Source organism: Protopterus annectens, chromosome 3.part0, assembly GCF_019279795.1.
Source record: "Protopterus annectens isolate FY-2018-M chromosome 3.part0, PAN1.0, whole genome shotgun sequence".
Taxonomy (NCBI): domain Eukaryota; kingdom Metazoa; phylum Chordata; order Ceratodontiformes; family Protopteridae; genus Protopterus; species Protopterus annectens.
Genome location: NC_056731.1, coordinates 662170071 through 662183066, shown reverse-complemented (window position 1 = coordinate 662183066; position 12996 = coordinate 662170071). Strand labels below are relative to the sequence as shown.

Here is a 12996-nt window from a genome sequence, read left to right as displayed (position 1 = left end):
ATACAACTGAATTTAAGATGCCCAGGGTGGTGCCATTGTAGTACCAAGAAGTTTGTATATTTAGCAACGTACACAGTATGCCCAAGATATTATGTAGGCAAAACCATACGGAGGTTGTGGGACAGAATTGCAGAACATATGAGGGATATAAAAAATAAAAATGTTCATAGTGCTTTATGTATGCATAGTGTTAACTGTGAAAACTTTAAGAGATTTATATTTTTTATTATTGACAAGGTCAATTCTAATGAAAGAGGGTTTAATGATAAATTGGAGGTAGAAGAAGAAGGGAAACCAAATGGCAACTAAGATTAAATGCAACACAGAAACCAGGTTTAAATGACCATGCTTCCATTTCAGCCATTCAGAAACAGATGTCTAATGTGATATAAAATTTGTTCACAATGAAAAGTTGATCACTGTTTCACCGAAGTTAGTATATTCTGTTAAGTTACATATGTATTGTTTGTCTTTGTAAGTTATGTGAACTATTCCTGTTTTTACTTTTTAGATGGTTAAAGTGTATTTTCTGGTGGCATTATGACAAGTGTTTTGTGGTAAACTGCTACTTTTGATATTTATTTATTTAAATTGTAAACAATAGTGATGGTTTTTAATGGATGAATTTTTGGATTGGTTGATATGTAAATTATATAGTATTTAAGCAGGAAATTATGTTATTACTATGACTCTGATGATGCCCAGTGAACAACAGGGTAAAAGCACTAAGTTGTGTATGGTTTATTAAAGGTGGACTACCAGAGTTTTTTGCTGATTGGGGTTATTTTATTATTTTGTTTGTTTCAAATTAAAAATATTGTTAGGTGGAACTGGAATATTTTAAGGGGCAACCCAGAATTTCATCACATTTTGGCATCCAGTCCCTCTTTTGTGTTTAAAACAAGTCCTGATATGAAACAAAGCTTTGAGAGTGAACAATTGCATATGTTTCGGGATGAAGCACAGAAGAGAGGTACAACTAAGTGCAGGTCTTGTTGTCAATGTTACTATATTTTGGAGGCTGATAGTGTGACATTAGATAATCACCTACATTCCAAAGTTTAAAGGAAACTGTCATTCTAAGGGGATGGTTTATTTGGCTAAGTCCTCGTGGTGTGAAGCTTACTATGTGGGTAAAACTGAAAGACTCTTGAGAAAAAGAATATATGAACATATTTATCATATTAATAAACTTAATATAAACAATGCTCTTTACAAACATATTTCTTCTAGCCCTAAATGCACTGGTTTTAAGTTTAAAATTTTAGAACAGTTTTAATTAACCCTAGGGGTGGCAACTTTTAAGTCCCAAGTTAGAAGAAAGAGAGATAATATGTCAACTTAGATTACATGCTTTTTTACCCTCCTTGGATTAATGAGAATATCTCTTTTCAGCCCATTTTGAATTTAAGATCTAACTTTGTCTAAAGTATAAATTTTGATTTACATTTGAAGTGTTTTATTGTTTTTATCAGTTGATGTATTAAAACATCTTCAAGTTAGTGTTGTTTCAAATTAATATAGTTCTGACTGATTAATAATATAATTGGTTTGCTTTGCAGTATTTAACTGCTTGCTTTTTAGTGGCGATATGGTTCTGATGAAGTCCTAGTGCTGGAAAGGACGAAAGTGCTTAATCATTTTCTTTATTGTTTTAATAAAATAGTTCCTTTATGAGAATGAGAAGATTGGAAAGTTCTTTTTTAATTGAACGGGAAGTATGAGAAGTCCTTTGGTATGACTGCTATGATATTTTGTTGCCGTTCATCAGTTATGTATCGCTATAAGATAAGAAAGATTGGAAACATTCAAGTCAGTATAATGTGATCTTGAACTGCTAAGGGTGTGAAAGTGTATTTATCATATATGTAGAATTAAACAGTAATTTCCTTATTTTTGTAAAGGCAAAGATCTAGACTAATTCCTTAGTTTAATTTGATTTTTTTAAGCAAATACCTCCCAAAAATTATTGTTATAGTGGCAGACATCTGTTTTGATGTTCTTAGTTTAATTTCTATATGAATGTTTTAAGAAAATACTCCTGAAAAATAAAAAAAAAATGAAGGAATGAAAAACTGTAGTGCTTTCCTGCATTTGTAAAACTCTTAATGGCTTATTTTTCCATTAACACCTATATCAACTGAAGATAAAGATCAAACAAATGCAGTCAGTTAATCGTGGGAGGTCTGACCAGTGTGTTCTGAGTAAAATCTGTAAAGGTGTTTTCTTAAGTTTGCAAACTTATTGGCTGCTTTTTCCTTTTTTGTTGAAGACAGTGAGATTGCAGGTATAATCAGTTATACCTACAAAGGTCTGAACAGCATGCTCTGCATAAAATATACAATGTATAATATAATTCTCTCTTACAGGGAGATTGACAGAAAGTTGAAACTGTGTGAAGTAAATAGGTATACTAGTAATTGCTGCCCAGAATCCTTAGTATTTTAGTGTATTAACTGTAACAGGGCAGAGTTTAGTTTATTTAAAGATAACCAGTGCAGTTTTTCTTAAGGCTCAAAGTTAAACTTTACTGAAAATATACAAGTTGATTTTCATATCTGGGAGGGGAACAGAGATGAGATAAGGACAGATAGCAATCTGCATAAGTGGGAACATGCGTCTGACAGAATATTCAGCATGGTTAATCCTAATTTCAAAAACAGGGAATTCCTATGGAAGCACTCATCAGTTTGGGCCAATTGCTGTTATGTGGAAGGGTGAACTTCCTTGTTGGAAAATGTATATAGTTTCATGTGTTTGCTGCAAGATAAAAAGGTGATGGGGGGTTAGTTCTATTATTTCTTAAGTAAAATGTCTGCGAAAATGTCTTAAGTTCAAACAGAGTTGAGAAGATACAACTGCATAAAAGATCAGCCTCTGCATAACAAACAGCCACAAGCTTGAAATATAGTCAAAACATATATCATGTATAATTTGTGGAAGTAACATCATTTTATAGAATGGCCCTTTTGTTAATATTCACATGGAATGTAAATGACATTGCAGGTACAGACAAAAAGTAAAGTACTGCTTTATATTAAGATGAGCATTGTGAAAATACTGTTACAGGACAAGCATTTGCATAGAAGTGAGTATGTGAATTTGACAAAGGATTTCATGATGGACATTCAACAGAGTCTCAGGAACAAAGGGGAAAAGAGAGTAATAGTACTGATTGCAAGAGTAGCTCCATTAGTGATAAAATAGGGACAAATTACATTAATTGTAGATTTGTGGTAGTATGGGTTTACTGGCATGGAAGGAATATTATGGTGGTATGTGTTGATCTGCCACCTACAGCTGCTGTTATGGAGCTTAGAGAATTTTTGGAGAAATAATCTTTCAGTTGGGATTATTTATGGGTGGAGACTAGAACCTGATTGGCAATGGTGGGGATGTTTTGGGGACCTGGATGGGAGTGTGGTGGGGGTTACATGCTTGAGGCAGTATATAAGAGCTCTTAGTGTTGAGGATGCAGGTTTAGTGGCTGAGGCTCAGATATAATTTGTATATTACTCCCCAAGACTCAGTAGCTGGGATAGATTGGGTGGAAGTTATATTTCACACTTGATTAAAACATTGGAGGTTTATCCATTGACTGTGTTTGCATCTTGCAATAAAAGAAACAGATGGAAATGCTAGTTAGTGATGTGGATGGGAGATGCTTGTCCTATCCTACTGTCTGTTGAAAGAAAAGAAATTTGAGAACTGGATGGTGGATGTGATTCAAGAGTTATTAGGAAGGATAGATATTGCAAAGGCATAATGGCTAGTGAGTGAGATGGGAGTTTGAAAGCATGGTAGAGATGAGAGAAAGATGGGAAGGAAGGGATTAGAATTACATGGAGGGATTGACAAGGGCTGGTGTGTTGCAGGAAGAAGGAGTCTCTTGAAGTGAGGTAATTGAATATTTAAATGATATGCATGGATTTGGAGAGGTTGTTTATCATCCCCATTTTTTAATAAAAACTCTTGGATTCAAGGACTTTTGGTACAGCGACTTGGGAGGCATAGGGTGGACAGAGTTGTGGCCAATGTTTGGGAACCTGTAATGGGAGAAATGACCTGTGATCTTATGGATGTGTTGGAAATATTTTGGAAGTTTTTTGGGAATTTGTATAGAGGAGTGTGGAGGCCAGGAAGGAACACAAAAGGATAAATTGTGGAGGACTTAATTATGCTGGAGTGGAGGAAGATGGGGCTCTGTAGTTGATACCTTAGATAGGAAGAGTTTATATAAAAGCGGTAAGATGTAATTGATCAGTAGGGAGGTCTACAGGAATAGATGGTATTCCTGTGGAGTTTTGGATGCTGGGGGTAATAAGGATCTGTTTTTGACAGTATTTTGGAGGGTAGATTGCTGGCATCTTGGAGGAGGCCCACAGTGGCTGTATTGCCCATTGAGAGTGGAGACCCTTAGGACTCTTGGGTCTGGTAGTGCAGAGAATTAAGGCTATGAGCTGCTTCCCATGGTACAGGGTTTGATTCCCTCAGCCGTCATTTGCCTACTGTACTTCCTTGAACAAGTCACTTAACCAGGCAGAGCTTTGGAGTAGTTGGGTAATTGGGCTAGGCTCTTCAGTAATCTCCTGGACATCATACCTACTAATTACCTATGAATCCATGTAAACTGATTTCAAGTCTTGGACTATGATCATAGGGTGTGTGTGTGTCTATATTGGCTAGGAAAAATGTTGGGGGCTTTGCTGAGATTGATAGATGTTGTGTGGTGTGGTTTAGTGGATGGGTGGCAAACATTTGACAGCATTGATACAGCAATGACTATCCTGAGGGAGGCATAATGCATTTTTCTTCTTGAGATTTAAAGCAGTAGATGAGTCATTTGACTTCCTTTTGCTAATTTTTGTTTCCTAACTAGGAATAAGAAAAAGGACACAATATTTAAATTATACGTGGAATATGTATAGTAAAGGTAACAAAAACTGAAATAATTTTAATGCTATTCAGATTAGTTTGAGGATAGTTAATCTTGTCTTTATTATTTTTGCTAACTGAAGTGTGTATATCCTTCCAAACTGATTTATAATTATCAGTCAGACGTGTTATCCTTGACGAATACAAGTTGTTGAGTAGATTTCAGTTTCCAAAAATCACATCCCCATTATCTGAATTTCTAACATGATTTTTAAAAGATTTCCTGGCTTTGTTAGTAGATTAGAGGATTATTTTAATCTGACTAATATGTCATTTAGTTGGTAACAAGGATGTAGTTTGGAAAATGTATATATTTTGTAAAAAATCCATTTAAATAATTTTCATATTTCAAGCATGTTTCAGTCATTCTTTTTTATAATAATGTTGTAATTTACATGCCTAGCAGACTCAGGATTAGGGGCAATAGCTATATCAAGGTATTTTAACCATTTGCATGTTCAATTGCATCTTTCCTAAGCTTATGAATGATTACCACTGAATTACTTTTGTTTGTTCTGAATTTTAGATTTGAGTATGCAGCAAAGAATTTTAGTAAATTATTGGAGAAAACAACTTATTAGATGTAATCATATATCGTCTTTATATAATGAAACTTAATATTCTTTCACTGTATCAATTTCATAACCTTTAAGCATATTGTCTGCAAATAGTGAAGCTCTGTATTTATTACCTGTGTCAGTTTTAATAACCTTTAAAGTTTGATATTTGGAAGATGTTCATTTGCTAATGGAAATAATATAGGAAAAATTAAGCATTTCTTGTATTATCCTTTGTAGAAGAAAGGAACATCCAGACTTTGTGAATGATTAGTATACTCATAAATTTGATACTTCATCTTCATTTTTTAATTGGAGTGTCACTTCAGCTTATTTATGTCTCTGTCTGCTTGATAAACTCTTAACATTTTTGTGAATCACAGGTTGTATGTTTATCTTATAGGCAGGGCATGATTCACATTAAAAGTCTTTAATAACATTTTATGAGCCACTCTGTATATCCAGTAAAGGAAAATGCTCACTACTGCTCTTCGGCAGATGTCTTTGTTGTTTTAAAGCTGAAAGAATTTAGCTTAAGTTAATTGCAACTAGTGTTACTATATATGCTTGAGGGTGTATTAGTCACTGTGATAATAAACCTTTCTCCATTCCCTGGCAATGACTTCCTCCTTTGTATGCAGTTTTTTCCTCAGTTTGAAGTTAGTTTTAAGGTAGCTTATCCCTCCTCTGTTCCGAGACCAAGTTATTGAAAGAACTAAGGGGGATGGGATCTGTTTTACTAAATTTTCTTGATAGAGTATAATGAATATATTGTCAAGAACACACAAAAAAAAGTGCTGCATGGAGAAACTGCTGAAAATTATTTCCCAGAAGACTTTCGTCTGGGAAGATGAGAGTTAAATTGGAATATCCTGCTGACTCATGTGCCTTCGGAAGGTCTGGAGTTACAGAAGATGCAACATACTTAACCCTCTTCACAATGAAAAAGTTAATCAGTTTTACAATCTTCCATCCATGTTGGATGCAGAAAAATAATATCATAGGATTAGGTCGCATTCCACTAAATATATATATATATATATACACACACAGATATGTAAAAAAGCACTTTAGTTATTCTTCATAAATTTGTTTGTAACTGTTTTGCATTGTCATTCTAAATGGGCTTTGTGGAAACAAATGTAAAATCATGATTGAAATAACACTTGTGTCGTTTTCTGTTTTACAGGAAGTACTCCATCAAGACCATCACAACTAAGGTGAATGATATCAAATTAACATTGTATAATACTGATTTTTTCTTGTGATTGTAATTACATCATTATAATGTTCGTTAACTATAAGCTAAATAAAGATCACAAAAGCATGTGATGATTGCCTTCTTGAGGTCATGCAACCTCCCTTTTGCTTAATATTTTTTTAAGACCTGGAGTAGCATGGGGAAGATGCTGAAAATAAGATATGCTGTTGTTGCAGAATTGAATTTAGATAGGGCACTGAAGATGCTCTCCAGTAATAGAGCTTGTAAGGAAAAGATTCCCTTGATTTCCTTTTAGATACAATCCTTTATAGCAGACTCAGATGGGTAGAGGTCATATGTGTTATATTATTAATGTTTAGTACTGGTCAGGATGTAATCGCAGCATTTTGAGTCAGTAGTTAGAAAACTGGGTTTCACAGTAAAAATGTGGTAAAAAAAGGATACTTTGACCTGTTGGACCTTGCACAGTACAAAATGTCACTTCTCTCTTCCCATTCAGTACATGCCCCGCAAACATTTTATATTTGTCAGTTGTTTCTGTCTTCATTCTGATGTAACCATCATTACTTGCTTTTTCAGAATGGCAGTGAACTAAAGCAAGAGTGATTTCTCTTAGCTCTTCCTTCAAATTTCTTACAACGAAGCATTTCACCATCTGTAAAAACACCCCTTAGAATTTTTCATTAATTTTATTTTATCCAGCTGGCAGTGGTGCTTCTTTAATCCACTCTTCTTGTTTTGTGTATCTTATTGCTGCTTAAACAAGCTTAATTATGAAACACTACTTGGGTACTCAAATGATCAAGGCAAAATCTTCCCATGCAATGACGCTATGAAAAGTGAAGAAAAGAAACCTAAGTGTCAGGAAAAACTGCAGGAGTAATGTTGCAATAAAGAAAGAAATTAAGCTGAAACAACAGAAGCCATGTATGAAGACTGCTGTAATCCCTCAGGGCCTTAAATAACTTATTTTGCCTTTGTAGAATGCCCTAACCAAACCGTTTCATTAATTTTCCAAACTCAGAAATATCCTGCCTGAAATAACAAAGTAACTTGACCATTGTGACTTAAGGATTTCAGGCATTGAAGATGAACATATATATAGAGGACTCAGAGAACTACTTCAAATGTATTAAAAGATAGTCTTAGAATTACATTTGCTTGGATTATTTATTTATTTATTTTTTGCCAACAAACATCTTTATTAAATTTTCACATCTGACATAGGCAATCTTACATTTATGTAAATGAAAAACAAACAACATGGCACCGTTTTAGTTGCAAACAGTATACGTTACAGACACCATTAAAACAGCTGTAACTGCAAACATAATGCATCACTTAGAATCTATCCAGTCATGTCAGTTAAGCATTATATGGCTCATTCAAATCCTGCCTCAGACCTCATTCCTGCTGTGCATATATTGTTCCCACAATTCCCATTTTTTCATGCCTGGATTACATTCACCCTTTTTTGTTGTTACAGATAGCTTAATAATTTATTTGTGGACATTTTAAGGGATATTAAGCCAAATGATCATATTATTATCAAAAGCAACCACAATTGTGTTGAGATCTACTTTCTTTCTCATGTTCCCAGACTCCAGACTTATTCTGAAAATTTTTTGAATGATTAAATATTTCCTCAATTTAAGAAGATCCAGGACTATATTTGGAAAGGTGACAGAATTTGAGTTTTGCAGGACCATCTGAATTGTATCTATGAAAAGCACAATCTTTCAATTAATTTTGTTCAGGTATTGATTAAAACAAAGTGGGATTTTTTTCAAATAGGTTGTACTGTAATTTTATCTATTCATTTATTTATTTATTTATTTGTTATGAAAGACAATTATCTAAGCATGGTCTTGATTCTTTTTAGGAATCTTCTGAATTGGTTAGAATTGGTTAAGCAGTTTGTATTCATTTAATATAACATGAAGACTGAGCAGTACAGATTCAATGATTTGGTGTTTTAAAAGTTTTTTATTAGAGGTCTCATACCAATCCTGTACTGTATCCAGCTTGTATAAAGGCGTGTTTTTCTTGTTCGCTAATTTTGCTGATCCAACCATTTTAATTTAGCACAGTGTTGATTATTGCACATGGCTATTTATCTGAAGCTGCAATTCTCTAGCAGCCATTTGATCTATTTTGTTGACTATGTTTTGATAGTTCACTCTTCATTTTTATTGATCAGTGGCTGCGATCTAAAACACATATATTAAAACGTACATGATAAACATAAATTAATAAATAAGAATATTTATTAAGAGATTTCTCTAGAGCCCAGTGATATGGCTAGAGAGGTGACAGCAAGTCTGTTCAGTCTGTAATCTTGTAACTATCAGCTCTATAATTGTTCAAGCTTAGCTTTATGTATTGACTATCCCTAAATTTGTTGGAAACATTCTTACCATTTTTCAGGAGTACAGTGAAGAATTTTAAAATGGCCTGTGATACATTGAGAAATATTGAGGATGTTTTTGATTTAGCAAGTGAGGTATTAGCCAAGCTGGGTGCTATGGCTGCACCCATTGCTATGCAACATGTTTGAAGTAGTTTTCATTAAAGTTGAAAAAAATATTGTAGAGAAGGAAGCTCAGTAATTCTTTGCTTATCATATCATTATCTTTTCAGGAAGCATTGCAATGCGAGTCCACAGGGATTTTATTGTTGTTTTAATGCAGAACTTGTGGGACAACAAAGGACACATCTAACCTTTTCTATTTCTCCTTGCTAGCCTCAAGGATTCTGCTAGTTGCCATACTGTCTTAATTCATGCATTTGCATCATTTTGTACTCTCATCAAAGTTGCACAACACCTATCTGTGAGCATTATATTCTTAAGTGTTGCCACCAGATAAGCCCTGTCTAAATAATCAAAGACTTTTTCTGAGTTTAGACCCGAAATGTGTGTAGTCCTCATCCTGTCTACAAGCATCTCCTGTTAATAATATTGTCTTCAAAATATTATTCTGTGTCTGCTGACCTCACCCAGATAAACCTTCACTGAATCAAGTCCGTTAATTCTGGTATCCGTTTCACAAGATCTCTGACATTATGGCCATAAACACATTGTAGTCATAAGTAAGGCTTGAGATGTTACTGCAAGAAGAGAGCAAATGGGGAGCTTTTCCCATCTTAAGAATAGTAGATACCACTACTTTTCTCCATCATGGTAATGTATCTTAATTAAGTATCACCAGGTTAACCAACTGCTACATTTTTAAATTAGTTTACTCTCTAATCAGCCACACCTCTGTAAGAGTTCCACTGCTGCTTGACAGTTTTTCTCTTGCCTGCTTTTGGTCTATCTAGATTACCTATGTGACTGTTAGTGTTTGTATTACTGCTTGTCTGCATTGCTGAAGTGTAAGCAAGGTAATCCATCCATCCATCCTCAACCCCCTTTCCCCATTTTTGCATATGGAGTCGGGGTGTCACTTCAACAGTGACAATCATCTCAAGCCAATGTTTACACCTTTGGGTGGCAAGCCCTGCTGCATTACTTCATATGTGTCATGCATTTGCTCCTACAGCCAATTTAGTGTGTGTACTCCACGTACTCCATGTCTTTGGAATGTGGCACTCCAGCCACGAATCAAACCAGAGAACCTCTTGCAGTGAGATGATAACACTAACTACTGTGGCCACCCAGTATGCAAGAGAATGCTCTCTAAATATTGTTATAAATTCTTTTATATGTAAGGCCTTGCATAGTGTTGTATAACAGTGTCTGAAAGTTCATAGGTTCATACTAGGCTATCTGCCCAAGAGCATTTATAAGCCTAGCCCATAGTTTTGTGGCTTACGCCACCCCTTTAGTTTGGAGAAACTATGCCCATTATTTTGCTGTGCCTCTGTCAAGCAGTGACACTGAGGTAACCCCTGGGGTGTATCTGCGATCTCCCATCCATTTGTCAAGATTCCTCTTGAACAAGGCCAGCGAGGTGCTCTGCCTCACATAAACCGGGATTTTGTTCCACAGCATAAGGAGTCTTTGGGTGATGAATCTATCCCTCCAGCACGTCCTATTAATAACCGTGTCGAGGTTTAAGTCTCCCGCCCTTGTGGCTCTGAGGGATCTAGATTTTTTTGAGATGAAGCATGTTCATCAAATCTGGGTTTGACATGGCCTTGTATGTCAGGCATAGGTCACCTCTGAGCAAGCGGTAAGCAACTGAATATAACTGGAGTTCTTTCAGTCGGGCAGCATAAGACAGATTTTTGAGACCCTTTATCCTTTTGGTGAGGAACTTTTGTGGCCTCTCCAGCTGCTGCAAGTGTCGGGTCAGATACATTCTGAATGGGGCATTGTACTCGATCATTGGTCTGATGAGTGATGAGTATAGGGAGACTATGACTTCCCTTGATCTAGATGTGGATCCCTTCATGATAAGGTGGGCAATGTAGAAGGTCTTCCTAACTACTTTAGCAATATGAGTGTCGAATGAAAGGCTACTGTCAACCTGGGTTCCCAGGTCCCTAATAACTTCTGTGTTCAGGGGATTGCCACCTATATGGTAGCTAGGGGTAACCTTATTTTTCCCGAAGGGTATGACTATGCATTTCTTGGCATTTAACTTTAGGCCATGGCTCTGGCACCAGTTGTCCGTTTCTGTGAGACCCTTCTGAAGGATATCTGTGTCGGATGTGTTTTCAACTACGGCGCCCAGTTTGCAGTCATCTGCAAACTTTGTCAGCCATAACCCTCCTGTGTTTGCTTGTACTTCAGAAAAGTAGATGCCAAACAAGAGTGGGCCCAGGACTGAGCCCTGTGGGACACCACTTGTGACAGGCTTTGAGTCTGACATGGCGCCAGCAACTCTGACCCTGTGGGTTCTGTCACTCAGCCAGTTTGCAACCCATCTTGTAATGTATGGGTTTACATTTAAGTTGATGAGTTTTTCAATGATACCCGAGTGAGGTATTGTATCAAAAGCCTTCGCCAGGTCTATGTCAATGTTTCAACTACACCTTAATGTTTTATTTAATAATTTTAACCATCATTCTCCCCACTTGAGAGTGTTACAATCTCTGAGCATTAGCCTTGAATAAAACTTTGCTAAATTCTACTGTCCTGTCAGTATGTCACAAAACCTTGCCACCTGCTCATCCAGTGGAATATTTACCCCTATTGCTTTTCTTACACTAATTCCTCCATCATCATTGTACTCTAGGTCCTGAAACTCCCTGCCTTTAAATAGTGTACTTAAAGCTTTCAGTGACTTAACACTGGTCTGTAATCTTTGTTTGGAAGCTGTAGATATTGGTTAGTTTGGTCAGAAATTAAAAGTGGATGTGACCACCATTCCCATACCAGACCGTTAAGTTTTTTTATGTTGTATAAGGCTTGTCTTTCCAGGACCATATTGATAATTTTCAAAACCAAAGAAAACACACAATAGCATGGTCCTTGAACATTTTAGTGCTTTTCTCCCCTACCCTACACCCATTCCCACATGCCCCATAACAATTGTTTATACCATCCACTCCCTCCCCTTCCTTCCCCATCATCCACTGACAAACAACTTCCTGCCTAATTTAACTCGCATTTCTTTCTCCATCATCCACTGACATACAACTTCCTGTCAAACTAAATTTACATCACTTCCTTCCCTGAACTATTTTTACCCTACTCACAACCCCTCTACTCTCTTCCAAAAATGCAACACCTTATTTTACCTCCACACTCCTTATTCTTCTCTCTGCTCTCAACTTTTATCACACACACCTTTTCTATCCACTATTATGCTCTCCTACATCCTACACGTATGATACTCATTCAACTACATCCTTCTTTAATATCTCCCCAGCCCTGTTCAACCCCTCCACCTCCTTCTTCATAAATTGGCTAGACCACAAATCCTTCCACCCACTTACAAACCTAAACCCAAACTACACCTGTATATTATTTTACTCTCTCTTCCCAGCAATAACTTACTCATATCTGGGGACATCCATTCTAACCCTGGCCCCTCGTCCTCTCAACATAATCACATACCTCTCTTACCTTCTACATCCCCTCCCTCTTCAAACACCCTCAACCAGCCTAACACAATAAACTCATCCTTACCCAAACACCTAACAATATACTCTCTAAATATTCAAAGCCTAACCAATAAAATCACTAAGTTCCATACCTGGATAGACCATGCAACCCCTCATATCCTTTCCTTATCTGAAACTTGGCTTAAGCCACACATCAGTAATATTGAAATTCTCCCACCAGGCTATAATATCTATCACTGTGACAGAATCCAAAAAAAGAGGATGGTC

The 12996-nt window shown here is 36.1% G+C and overlaps 1 protein-coding gene across 1 annotated transcript in view; it reads left to right on the top strand.

Annotated features, from left to right (window-relative positions):
• Positions 1-12996, top strand: part of LOC122796516 (band 4.1-like protein 4B) — a 2320263-nt gene that overhangs the window by 2182219 nt on the left and 125048 nt on the right. The window contains exon 13 of the mRNA XM_044065074.1: positions 6682-6712. Within this exon, the coding sequence (XP_043921009.1) occupies positions 6682-6712 (31 nt within the window). The remainder of the gene's footprint in view (positions 1-6681; positions 6713-12996) is intronic.